We start from the raw sequence: 25,229 nt of genomic DNA, 5'->3' as shown, positions 1-25,229 counted from the left end.
CAGCCTCAGACACTTACTAGTTGTGAAATACTGTATAAGCCTCTTAACCTCTGCTTGCCTCAGTTTCCACAACTGAAAAATGAAGATAATAGTTGTAGCTGCCTCCCAGGGTTGTTATGAGGTTGAAGTGAGATCCTTGTAAAGAACTCAGAGAACATGGGTTTCAATTCCAGTGCTACCATTTATCTATTGTCATCTTGGACAAGTTACTTGTAATAATAATAGGCAATACTTTAAGGTTTACAATGCATTATTTATATATATATATACATATATATGTATATATATCATGTCAGCAGGACAAGGGGCTAAGTGGAATGTGGGTCAGAGCTTTAGATTTGGAGTCTGGAAGATATAAGTTCAAATTCTACCTCAGACATGTATTAGCTGAATAACTCTAGGCAAATCACCATGCCTCTCTGAGCCTCAGTTTCCTCATCTGCAAAATAAGGTTGATGAAATGATAATTAAAAATGCTTTTCAAACCTTAAATTATTATGTAAACTATATAGTTAGCTATATAGTTTGAAAGTGTTAGATAACTACCTATTTCAGCTTTTGGGCAGCTAGGTGGTACAGAGGATAAAGTGTAGGGTTTGAAGTCAGGAAGACCTGAGTTCAAATCTGGCCTCAGACACTCAATTAACTATGACCCTATGCAAATCACTTAACTGTGTTTGCCTCAATTTCCTAATCTGTCAAATGAGCTGGAGAAGGAAATGGCAAATCACTCTAGTATCTTTGCCGAGAAAAACCCAAATGGGGTCAGAAAGAGTCAGACATGATGGAAACATCTCAACAACAAAAATTTGAGCCTTACAATAACCATCTGAGGTAGGGAATATACATGTTATTATCCCTATTTTGTAAATGAATAAACTGAGGCTCAGAGAGTTTAAGTTACTTATCCAAGGTCACAGAGTAAGTATTAGACTTTTACAGGTCTCCTTGACCCAAAATCCAGAGCTCTAATTACTTCACCATGATCCCTTCCCCTTCATTTCCCTCTGGACCTCAGTTTTCTAATCTGTAAAATGAGGGAGTTGGATTAGATGAACTCTGAGCTTCTTTCTTGGGACTGCTAATCTATACTCGTGATTCCATAGTGAATCCAAGGCATTCTTACATTCTTAGTCATTTATGTAGCTCCCAAAACCTACTACAATCACATGTAGTGGACTCTTATTAAATGTTTATTAAATGAACGAATTTCTGTGTCTCAGGTAGCTTTATTCGTTTATGTCATCACAGAAAGCACTCCTAAATGGGTCAGCTATTAGAATGTGTACCCTTGTTCACATGTGAGACTGAGATAGCATTGGTATATCACGTGAAATCAGTCACCACAATTGGGGAAAAAAAAAGCTCCAAATGCCTTCCCTACAAACAGTGGGGCAGTCAGGAGTATCATTTTCATATATGAAGGGCGGTATTGTGTGGGTGTATCTCCCATTAGTTTTAATGGAATTTTCTCATACAATTCAAGCAGAGAATATAATCCAGAAAGTTTATTATTGTTGATTGACACAGTCTCTCTTTTTTTTCCTTTTAGAGGAGGAAAAAAAACATACAAGTATTGGCTTTTGAAAATAAATACAGTTACCTTTCTCTCTCATTTCCTCATTGGTAGTCAGTATTCTCGAAGCTTTATTTCATGCTTACTGGGCTTTATCTTTCAGTGACTATTACATTACATTTGTTTTCAAAGCCAAGGCCACTGTCAGATTGAAATTTAGTCTCTAGTCTGTCCCTAAGAAACTTTCATCACAATATTGCTAGTGGACCATGTTCACCCACCAAAGTAGACAGAATTTTCAAATTTCTTATGATTTTCTTAACCTTGGTTTTGCAGTTAGCATATTCTAATTTGTGAAAGGATGTTGAGAGAATCTCACCTGGAGACCAGAAAGACCCTGATTCAGGTTCCATTTTTGACACACACTTGCTAGATGACCTTGAGCAAATCACCTAATCTGTTAGTGAATGCTCCAGACACCTCACTAGCTTTAATTTGTAGAAAAGGTGCCAACCTTCATTGATAAAGAGAGTTTTCTCACCTGGGGACTACCCTATACAAGTGAAATCACAAGCCCATATGTCATTGTAATTTGTGGTATGTATTTGTGTGTACTTGCATTCTTTTCCTGTTGGACTGTAAAATGCTGGAAGACAAGGTCATTGTTTATCATCTCTGTATCCCCAACTGTCTAGCCCAGTCTCTTGCACTTAATGTTACTGAATTGAATTGAACTGCATAATTCAAGTCCTTTTATCCATCCCATTCAGAATTAAAAAAAAAGATGAGGTTTTGCCTTGAATTATCAATAACACAAGTTCCCTTGTATACCTACACCTCACCCTCTAGTAGTGTTCCAGATTTGTCTGTGTAATGGGACCTGGCACATGTCCAGAGTAATTCTCATGGTCTTGTATTTGGAAGAGGTTTTTTATCCCCTTCAGGGGAAAGGGACAAACTCTGTAATGGGGAGGAGGTGCCTTTGGATTAAATTATAGGGGAGAATATTCTGGGTCTCAGGACTGTGTTGCTTTCAGAAGATATCTGTAGATCTACACTAGGAAGTCCTTATTCAATTAGCTTATGTTATTTACTATCTCTAATAGCTAAGTTTCCATTTGGAAGACATTTTCTTTTTTTCTTTTTATTTACATAAATTTTTATTGAAATCTTTTTGCTTTTACATGAACTAAATTTCTCCCATAGCCCCATCTTACCACTCTCAGAGAGCCATCCATCCCTTATATAACAAAGAATTTTTGGAAAGCTTTCTATGTGTCTTCTCCTTGTCCTTTAAGTAGATAAACTTATTTTTAAAAATACAAATGATTGAAATTAGTGTAAGACAATGTACAAGGATTTTTTGAAGTTTATATGTATATAACATGATTGTAGAATCAAACCATTTTCTGACATTCCTGATTCTTTGATATGATGATAGTATGATTAATTAAGCTATATTTGTGCATTTGTCCAAAAACAGGGTGAAAAAGAGAGCAGACTTGATAGGTGCCTTTAAGCTGGATCCGCTTTACCTACAGCACAACAACCAAGAATCTGGTAAGCAGACTTTCTTTAATATTATTGTTGCTGTTGCTTTTTAAGGTAATCTTGACTCAATGTTCAATTCAAAGTCATATTCCGAACTTATGTTATTGCAGCAGGTGATCATCCTGGGCAAAGGAAGTCCATACCCAGTTCAGCTCAGCGTTTCCAGAGCTGTAACTAGGGTGAGGTTAACAGGGTTATACCTACTTTGCAGGAAGTTACCATATGGCTCTCTGCTTCCACGTGAGATTCTCTCAGCCAGACCTTGCCCTGCCCCATTTCCCTGGTGGTTTCATCAGTAATAGATTGATAGTTTTCTCTCACAGAGGAGAGAAAAAATTTTTCTGAAAAATATAAAAGCTGACTTGAAAGTTTCTGGTTTTTTTTAGGCCACTTATCTCAGGTATATTTTGTGAAGCTTGGCCTAGGTGTGAAAGTGCTAGTTATAGCTCTGGGTACCTAGATGTTCGCTGACATGATCTGGGTTTTCATCAGTAAGGATAGCTACATAGGTTATACCTAGGACTTGGACTGTACAATCAAGCCATGCAAGCATCACTCAGATGTATGAGTTTATTACATATTCCCCATATTGAGAGGGATTTATTTTGACCTAATAAATAAGGCTATAATATGAAGTACTGGCAGATCCCTCTGACCAATGATGAATTTTTTATTTGCATATTATCATGAAAAATAGCATACTTGATGAATTTTTAAAGTGTATGTGGGAAAATTCTCTGGGTATAAATTAAATTGTCAAAAATAAAGGCACTCTCCATACATGGAGTACACTAACTTTTCTAGGACTAGAGAAGTTGTTGAACTACATTGAACACAAAAAAAGGAATAATATGGGATTTCACTTAAAAAATAACCTGAACAATGGGCTCATTTGAATTATCCCTTCCTGCTCTCTTTCTCATCTCTTGATGGACCATCACTAATGTGTAGGCGCCACAAACTGGGATTTCCCAGACTCTATAACTAGAGAGGCTTATGACTCATTGTCAAGTTTTTGGGAATTTTAAATTTCTGGCACTTTAGGATGACTTACATAATAGACCATGAAAATATTGCCAAAATTCAGGTCATAACAGAGAACCAAACAAAGAAGAGGTTTGCATGTTGTTGTTTCTCTCTGTCTCCCTGTCTCTCTCTCTGTCTCCCTGTCTCTCTCTCTCTCTCTCTCTCTCCCTCTCTCTCTCTCCCTCTCTCTCTCTCCATCTCTCTCTCCATCTCTTTCTCCTTTTTTCTCTCCCTCCTTCCTTCCCTTCATCTCTCTCTCCCTTCTTCCCTTCCTCCTCTCTTCCCTTCTCTCTCCCTCTCTCTTTTGCTCTTTGAACAAACTATAAAGGCAATATATTTTTATTTACTGATTTTTGTAGAACCATGTTACAACATTGTCGGTAGAAAACAAAGAGACTGCCTACAGCAACCACAGGGAGATTCACCAGACAACACAAGGTTTGCAGTGTAAAGGACCTACATTATTCCTGAATTCACTGTGTAGCAAGCAATTTTGTGATGGGGTTTTATGTTATTTATTTATTATTTATTAATCTCCAAATGGATAATCTATAGGCATTTCAAACTCAACATGGCCAACACATAATTCATTATCATCCCTCACTCCCACACCCCAATTTATTTCTCCTCTGAATGTGGCTATTTCTGTTGAGGACTCCATCATTCCTCCACCCACCAAGGCTCACAACCTGAGTTCTTGACACTTTTCTCTCCTGCATCCCTTATATTCAGTGGTCGAGTCTCTTCAACATCTCCACAACATCTCTTATAGACATCCTCTGCTTCCTCTTTGTATGTCCAGCTCCTTATCACATCTCACTTGGACTATAATAACAGGTCCCCTTTGGGAATTCTGGCTTCTGTTCTCTTCCCTCTCTAATCCACTCTCCACTCATCTGTCCAGACAGTCTTCATAATGTGTCATTCTATCATGCCACTCCCTTACTCATAAATCTTTAGTAGTTCTAGTATAAAATATAAAATTTTCAATCTGACATTGAAGGAAGAAAGGAAATCAAGCATTTACATGCCTACTATATGTTGGGCATTGTGCTCATCACTTTACAAATATCTTATTTGAGCTTCACAACAACCCTGGGAGGTAGGTTGTTATGATTATTTATAATTTCTAGTTGGGGAAACTGAGGTAGACAGAAATTAAGTGTCTTGACTAAGGTCATATAGCTAGTAAATGTCTGAGGATGGATTTGAACTCAGGTCTTCCTGACTCTTGACCCATGCTCTATCTGCTGTACCACCTAGTTGTCTCTAGGCCTTTACAATCTGTCTGTAATATCCTTTTAAAGGCTTATTGAACATTACTGCCCTTCATATTCCTGTCAAATTGACCTACCTATTATTTCCCAAACTCAGTACGTTGCTTCCTTCCTCTATGCCTTTGCTGAGGCTGTCCAGCCTGCCTAGAATGCATTCTATCCTCAATGTCACTTCATAGAACCCTTAGTTTTCTTCAAGGATCAGCTCATATGTCATTTCCTATAGAAAGCATGTTTTGATCCCTAGTTATTAATACTCTTCCCCTCTTCTACAGATGATCATGTTTCTACTTTTCTGTCGATGAAAGATTACGTGGAGTAATGGATAATAGAAAGCGTGGTGGCCACAGAGTCAAGGATAGGTTCAGTCCTTCCTCTGACACATACTGACCCTGTGACACTGGGCACCTATATACTTTGATAGAGGGAATTCCTCCCAGTAAGATGCCAATGCCTATAAAATCGCAGGTTGGACAAAAAAACCCAAACAAAGAAAGCTTAGCTGTTTAGCATACACACACACACACACACACACACACACACACACATACACAGGTAGGTAACAACACAGATATGTAAACTCCTCGAGAGTTGGTTTTCATTTTGTCGCTAGCACATAGAGCACCTAATACCATGAACTGATATGCCCAGGCAGCACCGACTCTGCAGCCTCAGCTTCCACTTCCAGGTGTCTTCTACCACATGGTGACCAGATACTGGGAAAAGACTGTGACTGAATGCTACAGGAGCACCCATGATTTCTGTTTGTTGATAATGACAATGATGGCTGGGAGATAATCCTACTTCCTTATTCCTAACTCTTCTGGCTTTCATATGCTGAGCCTTATTTCTCCAGATAGTCTCTATAGCCCATATGTTCTAAGAAGAAACCGGTTTCTTGAAAATATTTTCATTTTATACATGTATATCTTGGGTTCAGGAGTTTGGGGGGAGGGAAGAGTAACAGGGGCATGAGTAGAGTCATGGTTCGCTGAAGTACACAGAAAGAGATTCTTTTTCTAATTTACTGTAATGACCAGCTGGCACTTCAACCAAACCACAGAGATTTTATTAATACATAACATTATAGCTCCCTAAAGCTGAGAAAGGACGACATGAGTCCTCACTGGCCTGAATTCCTCTTGCTATAACAAGATTTAGTTGTGTTCTGGTGGGAGGAGACTTGCTAATTAGAAGTAGGAGAAAACCCCTAGCTGAGACAGTGGCTTTGAGTAAATACCATTTGCCATTAACTTCTCCCATAATATGTCAAAGGAAACTACCTACCCACTTTTTCCCCTCTCCATGGGATTAGTGAATGGAGAAGGTCAAGCTCGAAGGAAGGAGTTGGGAAAAAGTAGCTCTAGCCTAGGAATGTGTCGGTAAATGTTTAACAAGCAGCTCTCCTCCCCACAAAAAATAAGCCCATGACCCACATTTAAATTTAATCTATACTATTAACATTTTCTTCATCACTTTTTAAAGTCAACACAATCCACAAAATAAAAAAAAAAATCAAGCCCTGATTTGTAGCTTTCCAAGGAATAAATGCTCCTCCTGAAATTTTAATAATCATTTTTTTTGTGAGCTGGTATGACCTGGTTTCTAGCACAACCCTGCTCTGACCATGCCAGGGTGAACACCAAATAACTACCCATTTCACCTATTGTTCGATTTACAACTGAAATCTGGCAGGCTGACAATATTGGGACAAACAGCAGCTTTAGCATTCAGGCAGCAATATCATCAACAGTGAAAACCCCTATGTCTTTTATTATCAATGTTCATTAGGAGGTGAATTGTTTTCCTAGGTAAGAGGGTATGCTGTGTTTTAGCTTAGTTCTTAGACTCTCACTGGGAGCATCTCATAGTTGAAAGATACAAGTTATTCCCATGTTAATTGACACTTAAGAATTACTAAGAATCCATTTTTATTCCTACTACCGTGTTTCCCCGATAATAAGACACTGTCTTATTAATTTTTTGGACAGAAAAACACCAGAGGGCTTATTTTCAGGGGAGGGCTTATTTTAATGAACATTGACAGCAATTTTAATAAACAGGTAAATGTGAACAAAAAAATGTACCTTTATTCAATAAGCAAATCACTGGGGAAGAACAGGATGACGCGCTCACTGCTGCAGCTCTGATTGGATGCAGCTCGGAGCGCGGCGTGCGTTTCATAGGGGGGGGAAACGGTGCATACAGAGGGTACCGTAATGTAGTGTGTAGCGCAGGGGATCACCTTCACTACAGTAGCAATCTCAATAGGGCTTATTTTCGGGGGAGGGCTTATTTTAGAGGAATCTTACACAGTAAGGGGAGGGCTTATTTTCGGGATAGGTCTTATTATCGGGGAAACATGGTACCATCATTATAATAATTACTAACTAATGACAATTATAGTATACATTTATCAAGTGTACCAAATGTTATATAAGCACTTTGTACACTGAATTACTTAAGTAGCCAACAATTTTCATCTCAAGCTCCTTTTCTTTCTCATTAGCTGTGTTTCCTTCCTAGCTTAAGTCCCATTATTCAGTAATTTAAAAGGCTTCACTGATCAAATAACATGATTTTTACTCATTTGCTTTTAACAACTAAAGGGCCTTCTTTCTTCAAAAGAAAAAATAGTGATTATTTGTTATGGGCCTCCTTAATGCCTTTACAATTGAGCAACTCTATGGTCTTACCAGCAGCCAAGAATATCAGTCAGACCCTTTCAGCAGACATATAAAGCCCCACCTCATGCTTGTAAATAGGATATTCATGCCCTGTTTAGTCCCTGGTTGAATATAGATATGGGCATATAGCTAATAATCAACCAGATAAGAAATAATGTGGATCCCATTATGCTTCACCAGTTGTCTGTTATCTTTGAGTCATTAAAATACATTAGCCCATTACAGGAACATGAAATTATATGCCTATCACCAATTGCCTGATGGTTTACTATTTGTGTTCAGCAGGAACTAAGGCAAAAAATTCTATGACGTTAAAACATTCTCATCTGGCATCAATCAGAAGTTCAAAACCAATGGCTCCTTTTGTCACTAAGCTGGAGAGGAGGAACCACACAGGGTGCATAGTAAGCTCCCAGTCTAGTGTAGTTGAGAGGCAGTGAAATGTAGTAGATAAGAGTTCTAGACTTGAGAGTGAGAATTCAATTCAAGTAACATTTGCTAAGCTCCTGACTTTTGTATACAAGGCACAGGGAGTAATTTTGTATATGAGGCTTAGATAAAACATGAGGTCCCTGTCCTCTTAGATTTTGTAACTACTGGAGAAGGTGGGGGGAGGGATGAAGAGAGGATGGTGCCCCACCCCCACCCAATCTAAGTCTGAAGTTCAAGTGTTCAAGACCTGTCTCTTCCACTTATTAACTAGGTAAAGTAGGATAAGTCAATTAGTCTCTTAGCCTCAGGTTATCCATCTATAAAATTGGAATAATAATACTTGCTCTTCCTATTGCATAGGGCTGTTTTGAGAACCCGGAAAAATAGGCATCTATGTAGTATAGTGGATAGAGAATATCTGGCTTAGAGTCAAGAAGGCCTGAGTTTGAATCTTGCCTGAGATACTAGTCATGTGATCAGAAGAAGAGTCATTTAACTTCTCAGAGCTTGAGTTTCCTTGTCTGCAAAATAAGGATAATAATACTCTCTGTCTCACAGAATTTTTGTGAGGATCAGATGTGTGCTTTGCAAATTCTAAAGCACTACATAAAAACTAGCTGTTATTTAGCCATTATTAAGTTCTGTAATTCGTTTTATAGACTGTTACATAAGTCTAAGTTGTTATATTAATAATTCATATCACATTGCTAAGAATTTAAGAAAAAAACAGTAATGATGATAACAATGAACAGCTATCTTTTAGTGCCATTACTCTAGTAACTCTCTGAGTTGGGGTGCTATTATTCTCATTTTACAATCGAGGAAACTGAGGCAAATGTTAGCAATTATTAGGATGTAAACTCATTGCCAGAAGTATCCTCAGGTCTATATGACAAATGTGAATACAGTAAAAAATCTTTTAAAAATATATTTATAATCTACTTAGCTGTGGGCATAGAATGCCTGTTTAACAAAAGAAGCTAAATTTTAAAGTATGTATTTAAGTTCCTCAGATCACCTACATAAGAGGTTGAGAAGAGGTAGACAGTAACTGATGTGTAAAAAAAAAAATCAGATTTTAATTTATTGAAAAGCCCACCTGAATCAGCAGTTAGACATAGAAGCCAAAAAACTAGCAAGAATTTGGCTGCCTTTAATAGAGTTACAGTATATAGCAGAGAGAGGTCATGGTCAGCTTGTACTCTATACTCTGTTCAAATCTCAAGCTGGGGTATCGTGTTCATTCCAAGGTGCTGCATTTAAGAAAGGTACATTGATGAGTTACACGACCACGATGGTGAGAGGAGTTGAAGTGATTCTACGATGCTATATGAAGATGGATTGATGTATGAAGAATTAGACTCTTTACCCTGGAAAGGATCAGACTTAGCAGAGACATAATGCCTTTCTGTCTTTGCTTTCCTTGGTCTAACAGGGCAGAACTAGGATTGAGGGAAGAAAGGTGAAAGGAGGGAAATTATGACTTAAAATAAGGAAAAACCTCTTTAATGATGAGAAATTTCCCAAAGTGGAATTGACTTCTTTGGGAGGAGTGAGGTCCCTGACATTAGAGTTCATCTATCCGAGGTGAGATGGCAACTAACCCAGGATATATTGTAGAGGGAAGTTATACTTCAGTACGAACTGGAGCAGATGACCTCTGCAATTGGTTCCAGCTCTAAAATTTGAAGATTATGTGATTCTAAAAACTAGATCAGTATAGCTGATCCAGATAATTCTGGCAAGGGTAGACAGAGGATCAAATAAAATATATAGATATCGATACAGATATATACACACGTACATGCATACACACATATACATATATGTGTGTTTTATATATGTATATATGCATGCATACCGTATATGTATACACATATACCTAAACAGTGTGGTTATAAAGTGCTTAGCAAGTAAGTACTATACTTTAAGTACTTTATAAATGTTAGCAATTATTATCATTAACCAGCTATATAATGGGGAGATAGTGCAGGGAAGGAAAGAATAAGCATTTATATAGTCCTTACTATGTGACAAACACTGAGCTAAGTGCTTTGCAAATATTATCTCGTTTGATCTTCACTACAACCCCTTGAATTGGTGATATTGTTATCTCATTTTACAATTGAGGAAACTGAGGCACAGAGAGGTTAAGTGACTTGCCACACAGCTAGTGAATATCTGAGGTCAGATTTGAACTCAGGTCTTCCTGGCTCCAGACTGAGTGCTTTAGCAACTAGTGCAGCATAGTGCTCTCTTGGCGAAGGTTAGGACTTGGTTTTCTTTTTTTAATAATAATATTTTATTTTTCACCCAATTATGTAAAAACAATTTTAAACATTTTCTTTAAAGTTTTGAGTTCCAAATTCTAACCCTTCCTCCTCTGCCCCTTCCCTGAGATGGGAAGCAACCTGATATAGGTTATATATGTACAATCTCAATATTAGTTATTTTGGGGAAGAAAACTTGAAAAGAAAGAAGGAAGGAAGGAAGGAAAGAGGGAGGGAGGGAAGAAGGAAGAAAGTAAGAAAGAAAGAGAAAAATGGTATGCTTTGATCTGTATTCAGATGCCATTAGTTCTTTCTTTGGAGATGGATAGCATTTTTCATCATGAGTCCTTTGGGATTTTGTTGTATTGCTAAGAATATCTAAATCATTGTTCATTGTATAGTATTGTTATTACTGGGTAAAATATTCTCCTGGTTCTGCTCACTTCACTCTGCATCAATTCATTTAAGCTTTTCCAGGTTTTTCTGAAATCATTCTGCTTGTCATTTCTTACAGCACAATAATATTCCATTACAATCACATGCCACAACTTTTTCAGTCATTCCCCAATTGATGGACATCACCTCAATTTCCAATTCTTTGACACCACAAAAAGAACTGCTATAAATATTTTTGTACAATACATCCTTTTCCCTTTAACACTTGGCTTCCTATTTTTTTTTTTTAATGATCTTGCTAAAATGTTCGCCATTAGCATATTGGGCTAATGCATTTAGGAATCACTCTCTAATAATTTCAAGATTCTTTTCCTAAGCTTTGCTAATAACTCATAACTCATTTGATAAGTGTAGTTCCAAATATTTATTTTTCCTAAATGTATTTCTTCAGATTTATCCATACTGAAGTTCATTTACTACTATTTTGGCCACTTACCCTAGTAAGATATTTTTATAGTTTATCCTTACTAATTTGACATCTCACTATCAATGGCTATATTCAGAATAGTGGGGAAAGAAGTGAAGAATATGGCACAGTCCCCATCCTCAAAGAGTTTGTCTTCTTGGAATACTTTGTGCTCCAAACTGGAGGTGTGGGGGAGGTGCAGGAGTATAAAAGAAGACTGAAGACATTCCCCATTCTCAAAGAGTTTACAGTTTGGTTGAGGTGAGATAATAAGGTAACTTAAGGAACAATATAAGAAAGCACATGCTAATGTTGGTACGATTAAGATTCCATAATATCACCTGGGATGGGTGTACCTTTTCCACCAATGCAAACTGTAGCTTCTACTAGATGGGTTCTTTGTGAAACCTAAAAAAATTCACCTAGTAGCCAACATTCTGATGATGAACTGAAAAAATGTAATGAAGTGATAAATATAATGGTGATCAGGGAACGGAGAGACCAATATTAACCTAAATAGTTAGGGTAAGACAAATATAGAATATTGGTGATAATTAGGGCAAATGAAGTTATGCAAATAATCTGAATTCTTCTTCTGAACTAATAATATTATGTTCTATGCATCCTTGACCAATGTTGCCACAACAACTAAACCCACAATTTCTTGGTTTTGCCTACCCACGTTATGATAAAATTATGGTAGGTCACTTTTTTCCCACTGGTATATCATAAGAAGCCCTAATAATCTAATAGGGTAATGGGCTTACTAAAAGAAAGTCATGCTTCTATACTGCATCAAAATTTTTTTTGTTTGAAAGTTGTTTGAAGGAATTTATACAAATCTTATCCATACTTGGACAAATAACACAAATTCCACCTTCTCAATGAATGAACCCTTCCCTGAATATTAGCTACTAATGGTTTCCCCCTCTTCTAATTTCCTATTTACTTTTGGTAGTAGGTAAAGGTTCTGGGTCTGGTTCAGGAAGACTCTTCTTGCTGAGTTCAGATCCAGCCTCAGACATATACTAGCAGTGTCACCCTGGGTGGATCACTTAACCCTGTTAGCCTCAGTTTCCTCATCTGTAAAATGAGCTGGAGGAAGAAATGACAAACTACCCCATTATCTTTGCCAAGGGTCACAGAGTCAGGTAAGACTCAAAAACAACTAAACAACATCAATAAAAATATATACATTCATAAAGAGTGTCCTAAAAGTCTTAGTGCAGTTGTCAACTTTACTAAGCTTAAGCTTTCCTTATCCTGTTTTCTCAGCTTACAACTGCACCAAGACTTTTGGGATACCTAGTATCACATATACTATATATATATACCATATACCACCTGTCAAGGATATATATGACTTCATCAGTGTGGAAATTTACTTCATCAATGAAGTCAAAATCTGTCCACATTTAGTAGATAAGTCTTAGGGAGTTGACTACAATTCCCAGAGGTAAATGATTTACCTAGGGTCATCAGGGAGTGCCAGGAAAGTATCTTCCTGCGTGTAACTCCCGCTCTCTCTCCACAATGCTGTGCCATTCCTCCTCTATTACATTCTGTCATTTACATGTTTCACATCTATATATTTTTCTCCCCAACTAGACTGTAATTGATGTAGCTTTGCCCTAAAATCACAAAATTTCAAGCAGAAACTGTGCTTTAGATAAACTTCTCTGGCACCCAGCCAAGTTCTGTGCACAGTGTAGGCACTCAGTAACTATCTGTTTAGCATACATTGCAGACATTTCTGTGAAATACTGAGCAGATAGGTTTCTCTTGATTCTAATTAAAACTTTAACCACAGACAGTGCTGCTATCAGATGATGCTAAAGAATACACAAACTCTGCCTTTAAGGAGTTTCCAGTTTATTGGACTTACTGAGTTTTATCCAGTTTATTGAGAAAAGATAGACAAAATAAGATATTTAGTTTGGTTAAGGATTCAATTCATAGACCCAGGGAATTTAAAAGCTTGAAGTATAGTCTGACAACATTTAAGTACCTGCTATGTGGTTAGCTAGCTGAAGTCGTGGATGGTGGATAGAATTGCTGGGAAGTCTCTTCTGGAGTCAGGAAGACTCATCTTCCTGAGTTCAAATCAGGCCTCAGACACATAGAAGCTGTGAGAGATGCCTGGAAAGTCACTTAACCCTGTTTGCCTCAGTTTCTTCATCTGTAAAATGAACCATAGAAGGAAATGGCAAACCATTCCAGTGTCTTTGCCAAGAAAAGCCCAGGGTGTGGGCAGCTGGGTGGTACAGTAAATAGAGCATGAGCCCTGAAGTCAGGGGGACCTGAGTGTAAATCCACCCTCAGACACTTGACATTTACTAGTTGTGTGACCTTGGGCAAGTCACTTAGCCCCAACTGCCTCAAAAAGAAATTCCAAAGGGGTCAAAGAGAATTGGACACTACTGAAAATGATTAAACAACAACAACAAATATATGAGAAGTATGGTCTTGGTTACTGATGGAGGTGTGCTGTATAGTTCTGGTCCTTAAGGAGCATAGTAAAGGAGATAAAACATGTACCAACCCCCCCAAAAAACTAAAGTATAAAAAAGAATATGACAAGTGCCCCAAAGAGATATGAATAAAATTCTGGGAGGATTTAGAGGAGAAAAAAAAATTTCTTGTAGGGTACTTAGGAAAGCCTTTAAGAATGGTGTCCGCTTTGAACTAGACTTTGAAGGTTGATTCCTCCTATGTAAAGTGAGGAATGTTTGTCTAAGGTCCTCTCCAATTCTAACATTCTCTGACTCCATGATTTTATGACAGCAGGTATACTATATATGGAAATAGGATGAGAGGAAATGGGGAAGGCATTATTGTCATTGAGAATGGCATGAATGAAAGCTCCAAAATGAGAATATACCAAACATGTTCAGGGAAGATGAGTAGTCCAATTTGGTATGAGAGTGTGTGCAAGGAAGTAGTGAGAGATAAAGCTGAAAAGCTATGTTGTAGCCAGAGAGAGTGAAGGGGGTGAAGGGAGGCCTGATTAATTTAGATTTTGAACTTCATTAACATATTAAATGACCATTATGCCTTTTTTTAAAAAATTGTTTCAGGTCTTATCACTGACTATCGGGTAAGTAAACTATTTGCCTGTTTTTTTCCTCCATTTTAAATCATATGTCTCCTCTAGAAAGGAACATCTATTGTTCTACATGTGTTTGTCTACAGTTTTCTGTTACCTACTGTCATTCTCAAGATCAATAAACCTACAAAATTAGAACTTCTAAGTTACACCTTTTAAAAAGTCAGACAACCCTCTATCAGTTAGTGGAGTGCTTCTTCTGTCTCAACTAAGCAGTACTCTTAGGTAAGGCCACTAATTGATAGTTTTGTTTTTTCAATGTAGGCATTAAAAAATCATTTCTAAATATGAAACTGAGGTTTCAAAATATCCAGCTAGTCACTCTGCTTACATATACATCAATACTCTCCCTTCACCATCCTGTCTCCCCAAGTATAATGAATGCACATGATCCTAGTCATATATAGCCCCTCGGAGCAGTTATGACCTAAGAATGCTGGCATACCAGAAGAGCCAAGCCAAGGTAACCAAAGACAACTTCCTGAAGAACAGATACTATTTCCATTATACTTCCAAGTAATGGAAGAGAGTATGAAACTATGGGCAGTTACACGCATGCTATTGGATCCTCCCTAGATGTATGTGTATGGTAGGAATGAGGGTGGGGACCAAGATGGAGCCTATTGAATTATCTATTTAAAAAAATGTGTGATAAGCCAGACATAGAGGGACATATCTATAATCACAACTACTAGGGAGGCTGAGGCTGGCAGATCTCTTGAGCTTGAGTGCTCTGAGCTATAACGGACTAAGCCAACTGGGTATCTGTTAAGTCAAGCATCATTTGTCCCCTTGTCCTCTATGGTGAGCCTCCAGAAATGGGCAAAGCAGACCAGATTGGAAATGTAACATTAATAGAATGTTAAAACTCCCATGCTAATCAGGAACCACAGTGGTGAGAAAGGACGACCTAATCTTTTCTTTAAAAATAGTAAAAAAAAAAATTGTGACAGATATGAGTTGCCATTTATATTTAATAAAGACATTGTGTACTATTCTCAGCTCAGACATTAAATAAAAGCCTGTGGCACAAAGGAAGAAGTCTTTTCAAATACCTCTTCTTTTCCATAGCCCATTCACTATACCCTAGATACAGAATAATTTAAACCCTCTTGGATAGAAGTATTTGTTGAGACATTTACTTCTCTGGATTGTGCTCTGAATCCAGCTCTGCTTTGCAGACCCTCATTAGGATCCTTGGGATGTTAAGTCTACTCCGTACAAATGTGCAGGGACAATGTGTCTGAGCAGAGCGGAAGGAAAAAGTTATCTCCTATTTCTCAAATGCTCACCCCATTGTTTCCCCTCTGTTATCTCTAGCCACTGTGCATTACTCCAAAAAGGCTACTTGCTTTTCCCATTTGGGCTTGAGAGAGTCAGAGAGGAAGAAAAGAGAGGTAGATTTAATGTGCCATCTATAAGCACAAGTCATTCGTACAACAAGAAAAAAGAAGTCTTTCTATCATCCTTATTTAAAGTCTAGGACAACAGATAAGATATTTCTAGGCTTTCAAGGCTATAATAGTCCCTGATGTGTTCACTACCCTTCTTATGGCTTGGCTTAACACTTCGAAGCAAACCCCTTATATCTGATTTATACTGTTCTTAGAATAATTGAGTTTGTCCTAGAAGATTCACTGTATTTGGCAGGAAAGTGTACAATGCTGACAAATTGCTTTGCTGAATGGTAAGCTATACAGAGAGAAATCACTCTTACCAAGCCTCCCTTTGATGAGGTGCTTTGTCCCCATTTTCAGCACTGGCAGATACCACTAGGCCGGAGGTTTCGCTCTCTGAAAATGTGGTTTGTGTTTAGGATGTATGGCGTGAAGGGACTACAAGCATACATCCGCAAGGTAATTTTATTTTTACTAACTTGTCTGTCTAATTTGGAAAGAGGTGGTATGGGAAGATTTTAGTAAATAAGGAAGTAACTCCTCTCTGTGTCTTCGAAAACCCAAATAAACACACACAAACTCCCAGTCCAGTCTCCATTGCTGTCTGACTCAAGATAATCAGATTTCTGTGAATGATTGCTCAGGTCTGGGTACGGTGTTGAGGAGCAGGGAGGCAGGAAATCAGACTTGAATCAAAAACTTAAGACACTGAAATTCCTTTCCTCTTCATATATATTACTGACATCCTAAGGACACACCTTGTTCATATGTTTTTACCTATTACTTTACACAATTCATACAGTACCCTTTGATGGATTTGCATAGCAGACAAATTATAAAGTCTGACTAAAAACCTCATTTTAATTGTTTGATTTGAACAATTAGCCTAAGTTATATGGTCTCTAATTCAAAAGCAGAGAGCTGCTAATTAAGAAGTTGTTAAAAACATGATTGTTGCATTGTCAAATGTCCCTTCAAATATACTGCCAGTGGAGGAATAGATGATTAGCTGTAGAAGGATATATGGATTTAAAAGGACACTTTAGATTCTTCTTCCTTTGTAGTCTGGTCTTTGAGGAGATTCATATGTCAATAGGAGCAGTCCAGAAAGAGTTATTAGTCATGTTTTAGCCAGAGCCTGTCTCACCTAATAGATTTCCAAGACATTAACAGAAAACAGGGTAGGTGGTAGGACAACTTATAAAGGCCAAAATGGCAGTTGACGCCTTTTCAATTTGAAACCGTAATCTACTGTTTCACTCACCAGTACTCTCTTCCTGTACAAAAATGCATAACTTCTAAAGACCACTGAGGTTTATTTTTATAGGATAACAATATGTAAATAGCAAAAATGTAGTAGAATAAATTTTATTTATATTAAACTAGTCCCAGAAGAAATTATTTTCACTTAAGCATTTTAATATTTTAAAAATACTATAACTAAAATTCACAATATTAGTAGCAATAGCACACAGTACCTGACACATTTAAAAACAATTTATACTTACAATTATTTAATTTCTTGGACCAAATCTGATATGTCATTGATATAAGGAACTCCTGGTGAGAAAACTCCCTCTACCACGCTGATGACAGGATCATCAGATGGATTTAGAGTTGAGAGGAAGCTTCTGGGTTAGGGGATACAACCCCCTCATTTTACAGATGAGAAAGCCAAGAGAAATGAAGTGATTTGCCCAGTCATATGGGTAGTAAATATTTAAGGCAAGATTCAAATCAAGATCTTCCTGACTCTGAGTCCAATGCTCTATCCACTACCCCATGCTGCCTCTGATAAGCAACTCTTCTGCAATTTATAGACTTAGAGTTCCCTGGGAATCTAGGAGGTTAAGGGACTTGTCCAAGGTTGCACAGCCAGGACATGTTACATACTCCTGAATTTGAGGCCTGCTGCCCCTCAGTACAAGTATTATTATATCTAAATTCCCATTAAATGGTGAGCTCCTTGAGGGTAGACACAGTCTTTTGCTTCTTTTTGGACCCCTAGACCTAGCACAGTGTCTGAAACATAGTAGGCTCTTAGTAAATGTTTATTCACTGACTGACTATATAACTCGAAATTTTATATTATTTATTATGTTATATATATTATAGTTATTATATTATATATAACATTATAGTCCTAATAAAAATCTGCCCAATACATTATTATAGATACATAATAACTAAAAGTACAGATCAGGGATAACATAACATAATGAAATAGAAAGAAAACTCTCCTTAGAGGATAGATTTTTTAATCCTAGCTCAGAACATATTCCCTTTGTGACCTTGAGTAAGTCACTTAACTTTTTCAGTCTCAGATTCTTCACTTGGAAAAGACTAGTGGTGGGGTTAGAAGGCTTAGATTTCTTCTAACTCTACAGTTATGATTTTAATTAAAAAATTTGTAATACATTTTATGGTGTAGGTCTCTGACCTTGTAAATGTTTATATTTGATGTGGACCAGCAAATTTTAAAGGGACATGTACATCAGATTTAGAGTAGAATAACATTTGTTAAATTAATAATTATCTATTATCAAAATAAATAATTTTAGGTTACCCATATTTACCACTTTCTGAATGAATACCACATATAAACTTTATCAGTTCGTTAAGAGGGCTTGTCTATATTGAGTCACCCTAATCACTGACAAAATTGACCTTACTTTGATCATTTTCTAATTCCCTATTTGTTTCATCTACACTAATAGATCCCACATTTTCCTCTTCTTATCATATTTTCTTAGAATATTCCTGTTTAATAGAATAGTAAAAAATGATTATCTGAATTTTTAATTAGATTGAATTAACTCTACAAAATATGATTTGTTGTCCAGACTTTGCTGATTTATTATTGTGTTTTTTTGTCATCAGTTGTTTTATAACAGCTCTTTCCTTCCAAAATATTCTTTGGGTCACAGCTTCATTTTATATGTGTTTGTGTATGTGTGTATGTATATATGTATACACACATATACACATTGTGTGTTTATAGAAAATATGACGTTACATATATAATTGTATCATTATACATATATAGTATGTATAGCCACACGTTTATATATGTAAACATTGTGTTACAATTCTGATTCACATCATGGAAAATGGTAGCTGCAGAGATATCAAAATCAAACAGTACTATGCATGGCAACCATTCCATGATCAAATCGATCACTTGCAAATCATTTGGTGCCCTCTAGTGACATGACTGGCAATTGCTTGCTATTAAATACAGAATTTTTAGAAGAGTAACAATCACAGAATTAGAAATGGAAGGGGTACAAATGAGGGAATTGAGGCAAACTGGTCATCTTTCTGCAAACCAAACTGCACATTGAGATCATAGGATCATAGTTAGAGGTCAAAGGGCCATGCGAGGCCATCTAATCCAACCCCTTCATTTTATAGATAAAGAAACTGAGGACCAAAGTTGTTAAGTGAATTGTACAAGTTGTTCTTACATAGTTGTCATACTTACATGAATGTGACATGGAAAATCAAGGCAGTTTTCTTGTAGACAATAAATAATTTTAACAAGATTTCAAGTTTTATAAAATGTTTAAATAGTTGTAGGTGATTTTCACTGGAATCATGCTCACTTAAGAATGGTATATCATTGGGTGATACATAATCCCAGAATTACTTTGGCAGGAATTACTTTTTAGATTTATGCCTTTTTGTTTTACATGTTTCATTGCTATACATATTCTGAAATTATTAGACACTTTAAAATGGGGAAAAAAAACAATAGCCACATCAACAAAAGAGTAATGGTTTAGAATTGTTTCTGAAGACTTCTTTGGAATGACATAGTGCGGTTCCTTTCATGTATTTGTTGGGCTATATGGCCCCCAAAGTACCTTCTACTTCTCATATTCTGTGATTCTGATATCTAATAATGAAAGCTTCTTTCCATATGTGTAAGAATGTCTGGTATTTGGAGTAAAGAAAATTGCAAAATCACAGCACTGTATTAGAGTTTAGGAAGTATTAACTGTTTGTAGGTTACATTGGGATTCAAAATTCAGTCCAGTTATCCTTTTCTCTTTTCAGCATGTGAAACTATCACATGAGTTTGAATCTTTGGTGCACAAGGATCCCCGATTTGAGATCTGTGCTGAAGTCGTATTGGGGCTGGTGTGTTTCCGAATAAAGGTAAATTTAAACCATTTTAAAAAATCTTCCTTGTCTGCTTTGCACATGATGGAAGGAATAAGGCTCAAAAGCAAGTAAAGCAAAAAATCTTTTTAGATAATTTTCATATGACTTTAATTTTAGTGGTTTGGGCCCTAGAGGGTAAGTGAAATCAATGTATTGCTTTTGAGGGGTTATTCTACTAATCATATTGAGTTAAATAATCTGTCCTACGATATTTGAGGTTTGACTAAATCTGTGGTGCAAGGGTGTGTTGATAAATGTTTAATAACTGGCTCTCCACAAAAAAATAGTACATATAACACACTTTTAAGTTTAATCTGCATTATAAATATTTTCTTCATCACTTCTCAGGTGTAGAAAAATTGAAAAAAATAAATCAAATCCTGATTTGTAGCATTTGAAGATTTCTAGGGTGTAAATGTTCATACTGAAAATTTAACAATTGGCTCTTGCTATCCAGCTTGATCTTACTTCACCACAGCCTGGCAATGGTGTTTCTTAGGCACTACATGACAAAAGCAATGAACCTTTAACTCTTCATTAAATAGTATGTATATGTATATTTAATCTAAGGGCAGCTAAATGGCACAGTAGATAGAGCACCAGGCCTGGAGTCAGGAAGACTCCTTTTCTTTTTCTTTTTTTTTGAGGGGCAATTAGGGTTAAGTGACTTGCCCAAGGTCACGCAGCTAGTTTTTGGGTTAAGTGTCTGAGGTCGGATTTGAACTTAGGTCCTCCTAACTCCAGGGCTAGTGCTCTATTCACTTCGCCACCTAGTCTCCCTGGAAGACTCCTTTTCCTGAGTTTAGATCCAGACTCAGACACTTACTAGCTCTGTGACCCTGGGCAAGTTACTTAACCCTGTTTGCCCCAGTTTTCTCATCTGTAAAATGAGCTGGATAAGGAAATGTCAGGAGTCTTTACTAAGAAAACCTCAAATGGGATCATGAAGAGTTGAACACAATGGAAATAACTGGACAATGGCAACAAAATAGTAAATCTTAGACTCAGGGCAAAGAGTTCTCACTGGAACCTTCACATTTGGATTTTTTCCCACACTCCCTGCTCACATCCAGCACCAGGTAACAGTAAAATACTGCCTCATATCAGTATGGATAATTTTTATGTTCCCAAGTAGACTAGAAACTCCTTGTGTCTAGAACTCTAGTGCTTTGTTTCTCTAGTGCCCAAGAAAGATCCCTGCACAGTGTAGGCTCCATAGTAAACGTTCTCAGGGATGACTCAGTATTTTAGTGTTACGTAGACCAAGGGGAACCTTCCTTCAACTCAGTTCAATTCCACAAACATTTATTAAGAACTACAATGTTGTCAATGCTGGGGATACTAAGATAAGAAAAGGCTCGATTTTGGACTTCAATAGAACAGAATAGTTCAACCCTCAAAATTCACTTGTTTCTTTTTAATTGGAATGCAAGAGCCAGATGTGGTATATAAAATCTTTGGTAGCCATTTAAATTCAAATATTAGAATTCTCTATTGTATCACTGCTATTAGAATCTGGATTTTATAAATCTCTGTGGCTATTTTAAAGCTCTCTCCTAGAACTCACAAATATCATTTGTCTTGTCATAGCTGTAATGAACAATGTTTGTCCTCCCAGACTTTATCACACACTTCTCCTAGGACAAATGACAAAGCTTCCCTCAGTTAGAAGGAAGGAGTCCTACACTAGGATTCAGTTGTGAGGGGAGCCAGAGACCCTGGAACACCATACCAGTGTAAGGCTGCTTCTGGACAGGTCTCTGAACGGAGGGGAGAAGAGAATGAAGCATGATGGGGTAGGGAAAGAGCTCTCCTAGCTGATAATCTGGTGTCTTCTCATTTTAACTAATTCTTCTTCCTAGCTAGATGCTAAATGCTATTTTTATATGCCATGGTAGTGAGTCTTGACAGTATTCTCTAAAACTGGTGTCTTCTAAATTCAGCACCTTAGGACAAAGCCCCAGTTAACCTGCCCCAGTTAGGATTACTTTGAATGTTACTCATTTTCTCTTTATCATCCTGACAACCTTTAGTAAAAACAACACATCAATTACCCATTATAATAGAGGAGTTTTAGGCCACTGATGTAATCTTCAACTTGCTTTAAGTGATCATATCAATCAAAAATATCAGGTCAATATAATTCATTTCTGCAGATAGATAGACTTTCGTCCTTATATAACTCATGGTGTTGCAGAGAAGGAGCAGGTAGATAAATTCTATGAAGAGCTCCATAAGATCCTCCAAATTAAACCAACATATACTTTAATATTCCATGACTTTCAAACAAAAGTGGACATAGAAGAAGAACCTAAAAATACATTGTAAAATATGGACCAAGATAAAGAAATTAAAGAGGCTAATGGCTTAAATACTATAGAGAAGCCTCATATATGTGTTCCATGAATTCTTTCTTTTTTTTTAATATTTTGGTCTTAATTAATTTGTTTGTTTACTTTTAGTTTATAAGATTCAGTTCCACAATTCCTTGAGTTTCAAATTTTCTCTTCCTCCCTCCCCTCTGCCCTCCCCCAATGAATTCTTTCTTAAGAAGAAAGTCAGGAGGTGCTGGACATAATCAAGACCTGAACAACACCAGATCAAATTAAATTAACCATATTTTTGACAAGAAAAGACTTTATCAACATGGAAGTAATTTTTAAATCAGCTGCCTTTATCTAGTCAGAAGTTTTGCTTGTTAAAGCAAAGATCAAAATCAATATTAAATTAGAGTAAAGAATAAAAATGAGAAGATACAGCATTCAATTAAAACAGCTCAAACTGGAAACAGTTAAACAAGATGATCCCATTCCCGACAAATGTGAAAATCATAAAGGAATATTGACCCAGACTATTACATATACCAAGGAAGTTAAACCAATGACCACAAGAAATATATCCAAATCATCCTAATACAGGAGTTCTTGATTTTTGTGTGTGTGTCATGGATCCCTTTGGCAGCATGGCAAGGCCTTTGAACCCTTCTCAAAATAGTATTCTTACAAGCATAAAATAAGGAAAACAAGTACTAATGTACAAAATTATCAAAATAGTTAAACAAATGAGTTCACAAACCCCAGGTTAATAACTCCAGTGACCTAACAACATTTAAGGACAAACTGGAAGGGGAAAGAACAAATAAATAAATGGAAGAAATCTGTGAAGATTTCTAAAGCACACTCGTTTTACCATCATAGAAAGTGAAGATATCACATTTGGACTCTACCATCACAATTTCCAAAGAACAATTTGGGGAAGCAGAAATAGTGCTAAAGAAAACAAAAATGGAAAGAAAAGCTGGATTGGAGCAAGCAAACACCAAGGAACTTCATGCCAAAGGTGACACAATTTTGATGGCATTGAGGGATCAATTGACAAAATATCTGATAGAGGGGACAATACCAAAGGTATGGAAAAAGTTGGCCAAAAAATGATCAGGAAAATAACAATTAATCACCTACCTATATGCCTACTTTGTCATTTCTTCAGACATTTTTATGACTCATCTGCACATATGTTGAAGGTATCCTTGATGAAGATATGAGAAGGGACAAGCAGGCTTTCATAAATATTGCTCTACAGCTGGCTACATGTTTATACTCCTACAATTAGCTAAAAGCATTTATAGTACCAGGTCTCAGTGTGATTACTGAGTAAAGTGATGTAAGCAGTCAGTTCAACAGCACGCCATGCCTCCTTAGAAGCTCTTGCCCAACAAGATGTTTCCTATAGATAATGTTAAAATCATACAAAAATTCCTCAGAAGATACAAATAGGAAGACACTCTGATTATTTACATCAAGTAATGTATAAAACAATAAGATGCATGCTTGCTAAAGGCAAGTTGGATAGAGGTATCACCATCACAGAGTCCAAATGGAAGAGGGATTCCCTGTAGATGGTGAAGTCTTCCAGATACTCCTGTTTACAAATGACATGCATGATGATTACATTAAACCCTATAACATGACAGGCATGTATGACCACTCAAAATATTTCAGGCTACTCACATTTCAACTATTCATACAGAAAAAATAATTAAATGCATTACTGTTCAGATTATGATATACATTTGGATATCTCATTTCCTTGGGATATGTCTTGGACAGGAACCAAAGATGAACCATGAATTGTCAAGAATTGAATTGAAGAATCAGAGCTGGATTATCTTAAAGACATTGCATAGTGCATTTAATAAATTCTAAGCTTCTCTCTAAAGCAGAAGCTTATCAGTATTCTCCCAATGATAATCAATGGCTATGATCATAGACTACCACAGTTTCTGATGAATAAAAGTTGTAACTAGGTCAAAGGGTAATGGAAAGATGCATGGTGGACATAAATTGGCTGCAGCATATTTCCAACAAAAAAATTATGAACCAGAAATGGAGAAGATGGCATCAGACTGAAATATGACTGGAAAAGGAAGGAGCCAATTAAACAACCAGTGAGTGATAACTGGTGGAGACTCTCTATGAACGCTGATACCTTCCACATAATGGGAAGAGATCTAGAGGAAGACCCTCCCCCCAACTCTCCCCCTATATCCCCTCAGCACATTGGGCAGACTTCCTGGAGGATAGACATTTTGGGGAACACCGATAAGAGATGCAAGCTGAGAAGACATGACTGGTTACAATCTCTATCATTGGAATTCACAGATCTATTGACATATCAAAGAAGATGTACCACACTGAGTTACAGGATGTCAAGTTAGGAGGAAACTTATAGATTATTTAATTTTTTGGATAAGTAACTAAGGCTTAGAATGATGAAGTGACTTTACCAAGGTCACATGGATAGCAAAAACAGAGGCAGAATTTGAACCCACTTCCCTTACCATTTTCTACACTACTCTTATGGTCCATTGTTTATGTTCAATAGATGATTTATTCAATCCCATTCAATTCTGTTAGCCAGATATCCATTAATCTGCAG

The 25,229-nt window shown here is 36.8% G+C and overlaps 1 protein-coding gene across 1 annotated transcript in view; it reads left to right on the top strand.

The window, feature by feature from the left end:
• Positions 1 to 25,229, top strand: part of DDC (dopa decarboxylase) — a 121,014-nt gene that overhangs the window by 86,999 nt on the left and 8,786 nt on the right. The window contains exons 10-13 of the mRNA XM_069084513.1: positions 3,000 to 3,076; positions 14,699 to 14,718; positions 16,485 to 16,583; positions 20,184 to 20,285. Of these exons, the coding sequence (XP_068940614.1) occupies positions 3,000 to 3,076; positions 14,699 to 14,718; positions 16,485 to 16,583; positions 20,184 to 20,285 (298 nt within the window). The remainder of the gene's footprint in view (positions 1 to 2,999; positions 3,077 to 14,698; positions 14,719 to 16,484; positions 16,584 to 20,183; positions 20,286 to 25,229) is intronic.

The sequence above is a fragment of the Petaurus breviceps genome, unplaced genomic scaffold (genome assembly GCF_028583685.1).
Source record: "Petaurus breviceps papuanus isolate PSGF00001 unplaced genomic scaffold, PetGlider_PUasm1.0 174, whole genome shotgun sequence".
In the NCBI taxonomy this organism is placed as follows: domain Eukaryota; kingdom Metazoa; phylum Chordata; class Mammalia; order Diprotodontia; family Petauridae; genus Petaurus; species Petaurus breviceps.
This window is presented reverse-complemented; position numbering and strand designations above follow the sequence as displayed.